This window comes from Bubalus bubalis, chromosome 11, assembly GCF_019923935.1.
Source record: "Bubalus bubalis isolate 160015118507 breed Murrah chromosome 11, NDDB_SH_1, whole genome shotgun sequence".
NCBI lineage: Eukaryota > Metazoa > Chordata > Mammalia > Artiodactyla > Bovidae > Bubalus > Bubalus bubalis.
The window spans coordinates 57,692,471-57,706,697 of NC_059167.1; the positions used below are offsets into that span (position 1 = coordinate 57,692,471).

At 39.7% G+C, this 14,227-nt stretch overlaps 1 protein-coding gene across 12 annotated transcripts in view; it reads left to right on the top strand.

Moving 5' to 3' along the window:
* TRIP4 (thyroid hormone receptor interactor 4) overlaps positions 1–10,968 on the top strand; it is a 54,225-nt gene extending 43,257 nt beyond the window's left edge. For 9 of the 12 annotated variants that reach the window (XR_006542835.1, XR_006542837.1, XR_006542836.1 and 6 more), the window contains one exon: positions 4,355–4,451. Coding sequence is in view for 1 of the 12 variants with exons in the window: in XM_006043990.3 (XP_006044052.1) it covers positions 4,355–4,460; positions 10,660–10,727 (174 nt within the window). In the remaining 11 variants the exon portion in view is untranslated. Of the gene's footprint in view, positions 1–2,484; positions 2,622–4,354; positions 4,461–10,659 lie in introns of those variants that run through there. The other 3 variants (XR_006542833.1, XR_006542830.1, XM_006043990.3) reach the window with 2 other exon arrangements.
* The last annotated feature ends 3,259 nt before the right edge of the window (positions 10,969–14,227 follow it).

Here is a 14,227-nt window from a genome sequence, read left to right on the forward strand (position 1 = left end):
CAGTGTCCTGAGGAGCCTGTTACTGAATGTAAATGGTTGCTTTGAATTGCTTGGTCTTATAACCCTCATTCCGTAGCCTGTCTATTGCACTATCTCAATGACCCTTAATCTAATACCCTCTCTAAATTGGATATGACATTGAGAGTTTATTTACGTTCTTCACAAATATGAACCTTCTTTTTCTTAATTTGCTCTTTCTCTAGGTCAGCTGCATTTTAGTCTTTTGACTCTCAAACCAAAACTCTCTTTCTTGCAAGTCTCTGACTTTTTGGTGTTTAATGTGGTCTATTAGTGTCCCAGACTCAGTTTCAGAGATTATACATTTCTGCAGGTACAGGGTCTGCCAAGTTGGCTTTGCTTTAATGCATTTTACCATAAAAAATAATCCCTTCTTCCAACACATAGGCCTTACTTTTCTTTATTCCCGTAGGCTTCTTTGCTCTTTAGCTCTGTTTCTTGTAAGCCTCCTGAAGTTTAGTAATAGAACTTGGGAACAGGAATATTCACATGAAACTTGGACTTAGATTTAATTGGGAAAGTTAATTTTGGTGTTTATCTTTATTAGAAGGCATGAATGGGTCCAGAGAACCACTTGTTCTATAATTTCATTTATCCATCATTTTCCCCATTATTTGGCATTTTCTGACTTTGTTAATATATGTCAGGGTAGTTTTTATTAAACATAGGGCCTTACTGGATACTTCCCAAGACACAAAAGTTCTAATTTAGCTTGAGGAATAACAGATTATAAACTAATACTTGCTTTTAGCCAGAGTTTAGTCCTAAGAGTGTACAGTTCCCAGCATGTATGTATTTAACATGGTTAAGATAACCTAAAAGCACAGGTTGGCAAATTTTTTTGTTTTTTTTCATCCAACAAATATTTATTAATTGCCTACCATGTGCCAGGCATGATTCCAGGTGCCAAGGAGTAAGTAAAACAAGGATCCTTGCCTTCTTGGAGCTTTTATCCTAGTAAGGAAAGTCCAAATTTAAAAAATTTAAATAAGTGAATTGGCAGTGGTTTAGTCACTAAATCATGTCCAACTCTTGTGACTTCATGAACTGTAGCCCTCCAGGCCCCTTTGTCCATGGGATTTTCCAGGCAAGAATACTGGAGTAGGTTGCCATTTATGATGGTAAGTGCTGTAGAGAAAAAATAAAGAGATGGGGGCTAAGAATGCCAGAAGACCCACTACGAAGTTGACATTTAAACAAAGTTCTGAAGAAAGAAAGAAGAAACCAGGTAGATACCGAGCAGGGAAAGCATCCCAGAAAGAGGGGTAAGCTAGCACAGACGTCCAGAGGCAGGAACAAGGAACCCTGTACAGCTGGAGTGGAAAGTAGGGGAGAGTAGTAGGAGAAGGCATCAGAGAGGAAGCGGGGGCCAGATTGTCTGGGCACCTGTTGGTCATAGTGGGGACCTGTACGTCATAGTCAGGACTTAGTCTTTTATTCTGACTGAGACGAAAAGCCTTTGGAGAGTTTTAAACTTTGGAGTAACTTGATCCGATATATTGAATATGTTTAAGAAATAGCGCAGACTGCTGTGATGTGAATAGACAAGGGAAAGGTTAAGGGCAGAAACAGACAGGTGGATGAGGAGGCTGTCAAATCCAGGGAGACATTGTGGCAGCCTGGACCAGGGCAGTAGCAGTGGGCGTCTTAGGAAATGGTGGAATATTGGGTATCTTTCGAAAGTGGAGTTAACAGGATTCACTGAGGGTTGGTTATGGGGTTCTTGACCTGAACAACTGGAAAGATTAGCCGTTTTAAAGGGAGATGAATGAGAGAGGAGCAGGTTTGGAAAGAAAATCTAGGACCTTGATTTTTTTAAAAAAATTTATTTTTATTGTGGTAAATATACATAATATAAACTTAACCATTTTTAACCATACAGTTCAGAGGTGTTAAGTATATTCACAGTGTTGTACAGCCATCCATGTCTAGAACTTTTCATCATCTCAGACAGGAACTCCGTACTCATTAAACAGTAATTCCTCTGTACTCCACACCCCCCTACCCCAGCCCCTAGTAACCTCTATTGTACTTTCTTTCTCTATGAGTTTATCTTTTTTTTTTTTTTTGGCTGTGCAGCTCAGCTTGCAGGATCTTAGTTCCCTGATCAGGGATTGAACCCCGGGCCCTAGCAGTGAAAGCACCAAGTCCTAACCACTGGACTTCAGGGAACTTCCAAACTTGTCTATTCTAAGCACCTCACATAAGTAGACTCAGAATATTTGTCCTTTTGTGTATGGTTTATTTTACTTAGCATAATTTTTCTAGGTTCATTCATGGTGTAGCATGTATCAGAATTCCATTCGTTCTAAAGGCTGAATAGTATTCCATTGTATGTATATGCCATATTTTGTTTAATCTGTCTATTGTTAGACATTTGGATTGTGGAAACTACTGACTATTGTCAGTAATGCTGCTTTGAACATTGGTGTACAAATATCTGAATCCCTGCTTTCAATTCTTTAGAGTATACCTAGAAGTAGAATTTATTTGGCAGCATGGAAATGAAAGATGACCTTCAGAAGAACTGTTCTGGTGGAATGATGGAAGAAAAGCCTCTTCATAGTGACTTCAAGAAAAAACAGAGGAATTTGAGGCAAAATGTATAGATAATCTTTTAATGAATTTTGTTGTGAGGGGAACCTGAAAATGGGGCAGTAGCTGAAGGAGAATGTGGGATCTGGGGAGTTTTTGTTTTATGACAGACATTATAGAAAATGTGTTTGTTAACGGGATTGATCCAGTAGAGAGAGAACATTTATTGATGCGGAAGAAAGAGGAGTGAAATGGCTTGTCGTTTTGGAAAAGCAGAGCTGTAAAGTCCTGACAGGTTTGTCCTCTGCCTCAGCTCTCTCTCAGACACAGAGAAGAGCGAGCAGGAAAAGCGAAGAGATGTGAATTGTGACTGTTGCTACTTTGGCATCTGTAGAATTAGGTTTAAAGATCTTGATGGCAGCCTCTGGTTTTATTTGTGCCAAAGCACCTCAACAGTAACAGCTGGGCCCCATCCAAAGGATAAGGAAAAAAGAAAGTTTCTCCTTCCATCTTCATTTTTTTTAATGCATTTTATATATTTATTGACTGCTCTGGGCCTTGGTTGCTGTGCGAGGATTTTCTCTAGTTGCAGCGAGGAGGGGCTACTCTAGTTGCCTTGCATGGGCTTCACATCATGGTCACTTCTCTTGTTGTGGCGCATAGACTCTAGGGCACACGGTCTAAGTAATTGTGGCTCAGTGGCTTAGTTGCCCCATAACATGTGGAATCTTCCCACACCAGGAATTGAACCTGTGTCCCCTGCATAAGCAGGCGGATTCTTAACCTCTGGACCACCAGGGAAATCCCGACATTTGTATTTTCTTCCTTATTTCACTGAAACCTCCATTTTTACTTTAGAGCCTTAGATCTTTACAGGATACATCTTAGCAGGTAAATAAGAGTAGAAAATAATTTCACGGTTTCTCATTACCAGGAGAAAGGCTGCTTTGGTAATGAAGTCTGACCCATGGCCATAGTCAGCTTTAGAGTCGTATTTATCGAACATACTAAACACAAGACATCCCAAGATAGGAAATGTTGAAATACCAAGTCAGTTGCACATTGCTGGAGAGCACTTTTCTGCCAACACCCACTTGTTCCTTAAGTTGTTATTGTGTGGCCGATATTCTTACTCTAGTTTCTGTGTCTGTCTTTGCAGAAGGAATAAAAGTCCTAAGTATTCACACAGATACGTTTTGTGATAGGAGCGCCAAAGGAAGCTTCTAAATTATTTTCAGAATTGCTCTACCGTTACCTTTTCACCCTAAGTGAGTCTGGAATGCATCCAGCAAAACAACTTTGGCATGTTCATACCTTTCAGAATGAATCATCTTCCTTCCCTTTAGTGAGAGAAGGGCCCTGTTGATCATTTCTGGCAGAATTTCCACAAATGTTCTATTTTTCTTAAACCTTCCAGTGTTTGACTTGAGCTGAATCTGGAGGTGGGTGCCTGATGTTCCTACAGGAGACCTCTGAATCTCCCAATTCACAGTTGCCTATATTGAAAGATTAGTCAGTTTTGATTCTCTGGAAAGACGTCAGACATCTTTTTTTAAGAAGTTGTTTCCATTATAGGAAGTCACAAATGGTGGGCAAAAAAGACTGTTTAAGAATACTGTGGTAAAGCTCGGGGGAAAGTGGAAGGTTTGTTCTTGCTTGCTGAGCATTATTGTCTTTACCTGGCTATGTAATGGAGAGTATTACCATCAGAATGTTGAGGTGGATTCTGGGACATCCTTTGATGACCTGGAAATTCAGTTTGTCCCAACTGGCCTGAACTTTTAATTTTTATATTTTGCAGTATCCAGACATAAGTCAAGAAGAATCTGATTCTCCATTTGTTTTCATCTGCACAAATCCCCAGGAAATGATTGTGAAGTTTCCTATTAAAGGAAATCCAAAAATCTGTAAGTCACAAGCTTCGATGGTCTATTTTTTTTTCTTTTTATCTTGAATCTCACTTGTTTAGCTTAAAATTTTTTTCTCTTTTTATCCTGTTCCATATCATCTCAAATACTTGAAGAATTAGAAAAATTCTATTTATCATATTCCTGAAACTAACACAACACTGTTAATCAACTGTTTAATATTAAAGTTACTGTTAATTAAAAAAATTCTTTTTGTCAATAACTTTAGTGTTAGGTTAACTACAGTATAGCCTTCCTGAAGCATACCTTGATCCACAATTATTGGTATATGAGTGAATCACTCTAAACTTCCAGTTAGGACCCCATTACCTTTAAAATACTACTTGTAAGCCAAAAGAGTACATTTGCCCCACTGTACTGTTCTTATCCGTTGTTCCTCAGTATTCAATCCAAGAATAAGACTTAACTTTTTGGAGGTACCACTTCCCACTATTGCTTTGATTACTGGTCCCAGAGGTCTGCTCTAGCCCTCTTGCTTTTCATCCTCTTTTTGAAACCTCTTGATGGTTTTCTTTTCTGTAATGTTTGCTTTTATGTGTTTGTGATTATGGTACCCTTTGCATGTTCACTCTTTAGGAAGTGCTTATGACTTTATTCTTTCCACTTCCACCCCATCTTCAACTCCCAACTTCTCTGTTTAGTCATACACCAGGTTCTTCTGTTTCCAAGCAATCTCAAGAAATGCAGAATGGTGTTCTCTCTTTCTTACTTACTTTTAAACACAGCATGAACAGCTCTCCCATTTGCTTGCTTATGTCAGTTACTGTTCTGTGCCTTTGTGACATTGCTTTCCCATTGTGTGAATTGGCTGCTCCTAGGGCATGCATTGTTGTCAGCTGTGCACAGGGATACCTGACCTTGTGCCTCAGTTCAGTTCAGTTCAGTCGCTCAGTCGTGTCCAACTCTTTGCGACCCCATGAACCACAGCACGCCAGGCCTCCCTGTCCAGCACCAACTCCCGGAGTTTACCCAAACTCATATCCATTGAGTCGGTGATGCCATTCAACCATCTCATCCTCTGTCGTCCCCTTCTCCTCCTGCCTTCAATCCTTCCCATCATCAGGGTCTTTTCAAATGAGTCAGCTCTTTGCATAAAGTGGCCAAAGTATTGGAGTTTCAGCTTCAACATCAGTCCTTCCAATGAACACCCAGGACTGATCTCCTTTAGGATGAGCTGGTTGGATCTCCTTGCAGTCCAAGGGACTCTCAAGAGTCTTCAACACTGCATTTCAAAAGCACCAATTTTTCGGCGCTCAGTTTTCTTTATAGTCCAACTCTCACATCCATACATGACTACTGGAAAAACTTTGTGCCTGGGGACCAACTATTTTATAAATCTGTTCTATGGAGAAGTAATTCTCAGAGGGTAGTATAAATAAAAATCACCTACAGAGCTGTTAAAACACAGATTCCTGGGCCCTCTCTCAAGTATTAGTAATGCTCTTGGTTAGCTGACTACACAATGGATAATACTGCTTTGGGGCACAAAATGAAATGCTTGGAGTATGAATTTATATGAATGTATATTCACTCCAAAATTCAGGCAACTCTGATGATTTATGAAATACATTCTTGAGATTTCCTGCAAGTCAGAAAATCTGAACATAAGTTGCCGTTGACTTACACAGATTATTTACTACATACTTTACCTGCACTGTTAGCCAAACGGCCCTGGAAATTCTTTTTCTTTCTTCTTAACTATTTAGGATTTAAATCTTCCTTTTTTTCTCCTTTTTAAGTTGTGAAATTATACCCCTTCCTACTCTACTCTGTTCTTGCCTTCCCGTAGGCCCTGAGGGCAACACTGGTGGTCAGCCTTCTCCCCCAGACCCACTGCTGTTTGATCTTTAGTTCCAGTTACCTTTTCAGAGCTTCCTCCCTATCTTGGTTCTCATCTGCTGCTTAAACTCTTGTGAGAAAATGTTCTGTGGAAACAGAGTTTATATATTTCTCTGAAATGTTATACTTCAGCACTTTCTCATCTCAGAGACTCACCTTCAGCACATATATGACCTTGGTTTTTATCCTCAAGGTTTAATAGGGGTTGGAGTGAGTGGTAATCTTAAGAGAAAGCTTTTCCCTGTTGCTTCTATTGGTTAAAAGCTTTAAAAAAGCCAAAATGGGCTGTGTGCTTCAGGGACAGCAGGGCTGGAAAAAACTCTGAGACTGCAGCTTTTCCCATGGTAGACCAGGCAAGGTAAAACATGGGTCAGAAACAGTAGGTGAAGGGGGTGAGTGGGGTGTGGGGCAAGAATAGAATGACCAATCCCCGTGTTTCAGAAAAAAATTTTCTGTTGAGAGGGAGCAAGCCGGAGGATTTAGTCTGGTGTAAAGTTTTCATTCCCTCCAAGTCTTCATTCCTTGATCCTTCATTCATCTTTACTATCTTTAAAAAGCTTAACACTTTGTCTGAACTTCCTTCCCTTAGGCCATAGAGGCCCACCTCCAGTAGTTCACAGCTGGAAAAGTCCTTAATCCCACTGCCATAGGGAAAAATACATACTTGGCTCTTAATTTGGAATGCTTCACATTTTCTTCTTAGCATATTGTTACATGAAGTGGTTAACTTCCATGGTATTAATAATATTAGTAGTCCAGTTACAATTCTGTGCCTTAAATATTTTTTCTTGTGTGATAGCTTAGGAATTTAGCCACTCTTCATAGATTAGTTCTATGAGAAATTTATCTTAAGTTGCAAACTTCTGACTTGCAAATAAACTTCTACAATATAACTTATTTACATGTTGTATTGTGTGTGTGTGTGTGTGTGTGTGTGTATGGTTTAAATTAAAAGCATATATTTTTATTTATTTATTTGGACATGTAAACTTGAGTTTGCTTGACCTGAGGATAATTGTGCTTCTTGAAGTTAAAATAATTCACAAAACAGTGCACAATATGAAATCACTTGGCTATGTGTCTGCTCAAATTAAGAAATGCAAAACAGTTAAGTATAGTAGAATATGTAGGTTGAATGCTCAAAGAGATGAAGGAAATTTTTTACTTTAAATGAACTACATGCTTTAAATTTATGCAAATTCTGCCTTATATCATATGCAAAGCTTGTGAAAAATCCCTATGAGAGTTCTATCGATTGATGGCAAATAGTTTTTTCCCTTTTAACTTCTCCCCCATCTGCTGCATATGCATTTGATTTTCTTTTAGGCACCATGATTGAGGATGTGGTTTAACACTGAAATGCTGTGCGTACTAAATGTAAAAATATTGGGGAAATACAGAAACTAAGCATTATCACTCTGCTTTTAAGAGAGTATACTCTATATTACTGTAGTTAACTGTCCAGATCCCAAATCTTAAAAAAACAGGCTAACCTAGAACTCAGAGTTCAGAGGGCATCCACAATAACTGCTTCTCTGTGCAAGGAGCCCCAGGTCCTGGCCTTCGTTGCCCAGCTGACCTAAGGATTGCCACCACTGGCAGTCACTATGTTAGGAATGCAACGAAGTTTTTAGTTGGAAGGAGCTCACAGATTGCTGGCACATGTATGGTTTTCTTAGATTAGCCTAGGGGATGAAAAGGGGATGAAACACTTCTGAATCCCTGGGAGTGCCCTGGAAATCCTTCTTCCTTTCTATCTCCTTTCTCCTATCAGTTTTCCATTTTATGACATCATCATTGAAGCCAGAGATTAGTTTGCCTACCATTGAGTGCTTTCCTCCAATGGGTTGATCTTATCTGAGCTGTTCTCACTTGAGGGCTTTCACAATCAGACTGGAGTTTTATGAAAACAGTATTTGGAATATTCTTATACAGGAAAGCCTTGAGAATATGAAGAAAGTAATGTCTCTCTCTTTTTTTTAATATGAGGAGCCTGAAATAGTTAAAAGTCTTGCCTAGAGATGCTGGTAAATTTAGCAAATTAAAAGTACAACTGAGATCATAACTATGAAACACAACTCCCAAGCCTTAGCATAAATAATACAACTACTGTTAATTTTTCAGAGACGTCTGAACTTATGAAGCACTTGAATGTATTTTATTTCAATCAATTGCTTTGATTAAATGATTTAGTGTATATAAAATACTTGGTATGGCGCTTCGTATTCAGAAAAGCACTTAGTATTGGCTGTAATCCTCTCAGCAACTTTGTAAGTTAGTAGAAATTTTTTCTTCTTTCATTTTATAGTTGAGTGAACAGGTTTACAGAAGTTGTATTTTGCTCAGGTCTTTCTACCTCTAGATTTCCTGCTTTTCTCACTTTTATCACATTGCCTCAGAAACAAAGTATTCCCATTTACATTTCATTTTTAGGCCAAAGTATCATAGAGCTGCAAAGGGCCTTCAGTGCTGTGTAGTCCAGTTTCCTCACAGTATTGAAAAAGTTGAGGACAAGAGTGACTAGGTGACTTCCTCAAGGTCATACAGATAGGTAGTCTGAGGACTAAAACTGGGACCTGCGTCTTCTAACTTACTCAGTGCAGAGAACTAGAAGTCTGGAGTCCTAGATGGAATTCTAAATTCTGTCCTAACTTGTTCTAAAAAGTTCAGTGAGAGGCAGTACTTCTTCGTACCTCTGGGTACCACCACCTTTACAATGAGGACTCTTATGTTTATCTGATATCTGCTATTTTTGGTTACTTAGTAGTTCCCAAACCTTTACAGTAAGGTTCTGAAATTTGCAGTGCCTGTTTTCTTTAATTCATTTATTGAGCACCTACCATTTGGCAGTCACTATGGTAGTCTTAGGGATACAAAGGCAAATTTGCCTCATAACAGGGCTTTTTGCCAGATTGCTGGCACATGTTTGGATTTCCAGCAAGGCAGCCTGGGGGATGAAAGAACTCCTAAGTCCCTGGGAATACTCTATGTTTCTAAAGCCTAAATTAAAATCAGCATCATTGTGATTGTTGTGGACATCATTTAGGGTCTCATTAAATGATGGTTTCTAAGGAAGCCCAGAAAAGGAAGTAATGTTATTCCAAAGGCAGGTGTAGCCCTGGACAGATGAGGAAGAAGAGAAAAATTAAGAAAACAGGGAGGAAACTTGTTAAATTGAAGTAATTTTTTTTTTTTTCACACTCTCTTTGTGCAGTAGTCAGGACATGAATTCTTATCTTGGTTGGACAAATGAGGATACTGAAGTCCAGACAGATCAGATGACTTGTTTGTATCAGACAAAGAAGGACTGGAACCTGGGTCCCTTGACTTCTTGTCCAGTGCTTGCTCTCTTGCACCTGATTACTGCAGCAAATGAAAAGGATAGAGTGCAAGGGGCTGGGGTTGTGGGTATAGGGCTGTAGTACACCCAGCTGCTTTTGTTTTGGTGTTTGTTTGTTTACTGCCAAGGCTGAACTGAACTATTTCTCTTTCCAGCATCAGCATCTCTTTTGAGTTAAATAAGACTTTTTGTGGGAGAAAGTCACCTGCCAGCTCTGTTCTCAGGCCAGACAGACAGGAACTCGGTTAAGTTCTTCCTGAGATGGATATTTCTTAAGGCAGCTACCACTGAACTGACCTTTATCCTGGTAGATCTGACATGTCAGAGGTCGGAGACCACATCTGTGGAATACCTCTCATTAGGGTCACCTGGGACAGGAATGTTGCTTGTTTTCTAACTTTAACACTTAGAGGAGTCATACAGCCCATGACCTTTGCCCTTCTTAGCTGGTGATAGGGCCCCTTTGTCAGAAAAGCATTCATGTGGATTCTACCTCACTGTTTCAAGTCACTCCCCCTATTAAGTCTGAGGCAGCAAAGGAGTGAATTGAATTGCTTTTCTCACTGTGAGGGAGATTCATGCATTATGCTCAGCCAGTTAACAGGTCAGAGGAATGAGTTTCCCACTGTGTGAAATGTCTTCCTTTATCATTATGTTTGTATTCTTTAAAAACTTGCCTTAGTATCAGACACTCCGGAAAACGTGTCCCCCCCCCACCCACCCACCCAGTAACTACAGAATTAGAAATACTAACTCCTTCGATTCTTGCTGTGAATGCTCATTGTGTTGGTGTGCAGATGCTTGTGTGTCCCTGGACAGTGTTCCCACTGCTTCCTCATTCTTACAGAATGAAACTCTGAAGTTTGAAAGTGTCTGAGTCCTGGAGCAAGATAATTGAATGTGACAGGAACACAGTAACCAGAAGACCTGAGAGGCCATGAAAGATTTGCATTGCAAATACAAAAAATAAATAACGAGGCTTCTTTTTCTCCCTTACAGGGAAACTGGATTCCAAAATCCATCAAGGAGCAAAGAAGGGGTTAATGAAGCAGAATAAAGCTGGCTGACCCAGGAAAAAAGGAACTCTACAGCATAGTGGAGTTCTGTGTACTAAAATTTCTGTCCACTGGTCTTTTGAAATTGAAGCAGTAGCAATCTAAGGACTTGGCATCAGGCTTTAAACTTTCTCTCAGAATTTAAACTCTTATCAAAATCTGTATATTTTTCTTAACAAGATTCTTACTGTATGTAGTGGGTCAAAAATCTTTGGATACATTATTTATAAAAACTTATTTTAAAAATTCTCAATCTTTGACATTTTTCTTAGAATGATACAGAAGAAAATGGACCAAGTTGGAAATTTCCTCTCTGAGGCTTGGATTTATTTTAGTTAGGGAAATTCTTAACCTAGGTTAACAATATTTTAAGGGACAACTTGAATTTTAAAGTTTTTTTTTCCCCCAAAGTGATAACTTGGTGGAGTGTTAGGATGTTTGAGGAATTCTGTGTTTAATACAAACAAGTGATGGGAACAAAAAGTCCCCAAACTTAACAGGTTTGCTGCTCTAGTCCCGCATCTCTTCAAATGAATAGTGTTCAAAAACTGAGTACTTTGTTGGCAGATTTTTGGGGGGCAGGCGGGGCTGGGGTGGGGGTGTAACCTGAAGAGGTGCTGCCACTTTGTTCTTTGGTTTGAGACATTCGGACATGAGAGGATCAGGCTGGGACGAGATGGAGCCACCTGGTAAAGCAGCATGAAACGGCGCTGTTTATTTTGTTGGTATTGCAAGAGTATCATTTGGCTAGAGCAGTTAGAAACAAACAAAAATCAAATCCGTTCAGTAAATACATCTAGATAACCCCAAAATGCTGAAACCAAGCCCTTTAAGGCATCCATACCCCAGGAAGCTATGAGTTTTGAAAAAATAGGTTGGTTTGAAATGAGACTTTTTACTAGTCATTCTGGTCCCACTTAGTGAAGTACTTTTTTTTCTGAGGCTGTTCAGAAGAGCTGTCAGAATCTCAGTTGCTGGCATCCTCAGGAAATTCATGGTCTTCAGTGTGTATGTTCTGCTTTTTATAAAGCAGCACTACCACACTGGGGAAGTTGGATTCCCTCCAGCAGTTGTGTGCATGACTTAAAAAAGAGAGCACAAGGGAGAGGAAAAAAAAGTGCCCTGTGTTATGAAAAAGATTAATTTCCCCTTTCTTTAATCCTTCATATTCAGCATTTATTTGTATTGAAATTCCTCCACTTATGTATTGATGTTCACTCAACTGTGAACCCTGCTTGTTGCATGGCTCTGGGCATTGGTTTTGTGGGGGACTGATCACCCTGGATTCCCAGCGAAAACCCACCAGATTCTTGTTCTGGTGATGCAGACATGCTGTATTCTTTTTTTTTTTTTTTTTTTTCTGTTCAACTTGTGTAGAGAAAGTGGAAAGGACACTAATGGCACTTCTTTAGGGGGAAAAAAGTCTCTCTCTGGCCTTCTACAGACCCTAGTACTATTAATGAAGCCACAGTAGGTTCACTATGCAGTTACTAGTTTACCAAGCAGTAACAACTTGAATTCTGTGCTGGAATTGTCTGGTTTTTTTGTTTGTTTGTTTGTTTTAATACCAAAATAAAATTGAAAGGCAGGAAGTGAAGAGCCCAGGGAGCAAAAAAAAGGTTTCTCTTTATGCCTTTTTATTTGAACGACAGCCTGAGCACAGAGGAGTATGGATTGATTTTTTCCACCTGGATAGATTGTGCGTGCATGCCTAAAGAAAAACATCAGGAGATGCAAGAGTTCAGGTTATGCAACCATTTTGTGTGCTGTGATAAGAGAGTTTACAAGAACTTCATAAGTTTGAGAACCCAACCTCAGCATCCAGAATACGCAGCTGGAGCCACAGGAGTAAACGGTGGAGTAACTTGGAAACTTCTCCTTTTCATGGTCAGCCTGTGAAAGCCTCCCTTCAGTTCACATGGTGGTGGTATAAGGTCTCTCTTTTATTTGTGGAGACACCCGGGAGGAAGTGTGGGAGAGACTTGGGGGTAGATGGCCCTCAGTTGCTCAGTGATGAATAGCATAATTTACAGTCTAGTGGAAATTCTTAGCAGCCTGAGTACAAACTCGCCCAGGAATAGCCTGTCAGTACTTTACAACACTTTGCACTGACCCTGTTACTCTGGAACAGCTTGGCCTGAGGGAAGGTCCACATTTCTGAGCTGGTTTTCTTCTACAGGTTAAAGATCTTACTCTCTTTTGGATGGTTGGGTTCAATGGCTGTCAGTTTGTGCAGTTACTAAAGGATTCAGCTTTTTTGTTTTTGTTTTTCTAGGCAGGACACAGTCTCAATTATATAAGCTCAAAGTAGGATATATATAAAACTGGAGACTTTCCTCTGTCAGGATTTAGAAGGCTTTGGCCATGCAGACAGATGTTTAGAATGGAGTGGGGGCTGGGAGGTGGGGGTGGGATGATGGTTTGCTTGCTATGGCTAATCTAGAGAAAGAAAACTAGGTGTCCTCCCTCCTTTTTTTTTTTTTTTTTAAAGCCGGAAGTTTACAGAAACCCTTTTTTTCCTTAGGGAGTAGGTGTAAAAATTTCAGACTTTAAAGATCGCTTTTATAAATAATTATAAAGTTATGGCTTTTTATGAGTTATAGCCCCTAATCTCTTTCCATTTTAACTACTGTCTCTACTAAAGCCCGTTTATGTGGATTTCATTTCATTTGCTAAATTTGTGTGTGTGTGTGTGTTAATGCCTTTGCTAGAGCTCCTAGCCAAGACTGAGACAGTATTGGGGTTGTTCTCTTGCCCAGTTAGAAAAGGCCAGTAAAAAAGCAAGCATCTATTAAACTAGAGAAATCAGCTAACTTCAGTTTATTAGGCCTGGGGGGAGGATAGAAAATCCTGTGGTGATGGTTGTTTTTTTTTTTTTCCCTTGAGATTCAACTAGCAAGTGCACATCTGCTGTTGTCAGCTTCTGTGAATGTGTTTGGAGGGAGGTGATCCATATCACAGGCTCCAGCAGCATCAAGGGATCTAGCATGCAGAGGGCTTTCTACTTCTCTCAGGTAGAGAAGAAAGAACATGGCCACAGTGCCACCCTCTCACACGAAGAAACTTGCGTAAATGTGTGTCCATTCATGTTTGTACACATAATGTGGATTAATTCATGGGGTGAAACTTCATAGACTGATCAGATTTCTGTTGCGACAATGTAGAGTCTAGAACAAAAACCTAGTAAATATTGTACCTTGACTCGGAGCCTGGTAGATAAGGTGAGGTGGAGATGGTGACTGAGAAGGTGGAGATATGTCACAGGAAGGGAGTGAGATGTTGGATCAAGGGGTAAAAAATGTCAGTACGGAAGATCTGAGAAGCGTCTAGAGCTGTACTGTCTAATATAGTAGCTACATGTGATTATTTAAGTGAAATGAAGAATTCAGTTCTTCAGTCACAGTACCATATTTCAAGTGTTCACATAGCTACATGTAGCTAATGACTTCTGAATTGGGCAGCACAAGTATAGAATAATTCCATCATTGCCCAAAATTCTATCAGACAGTCCT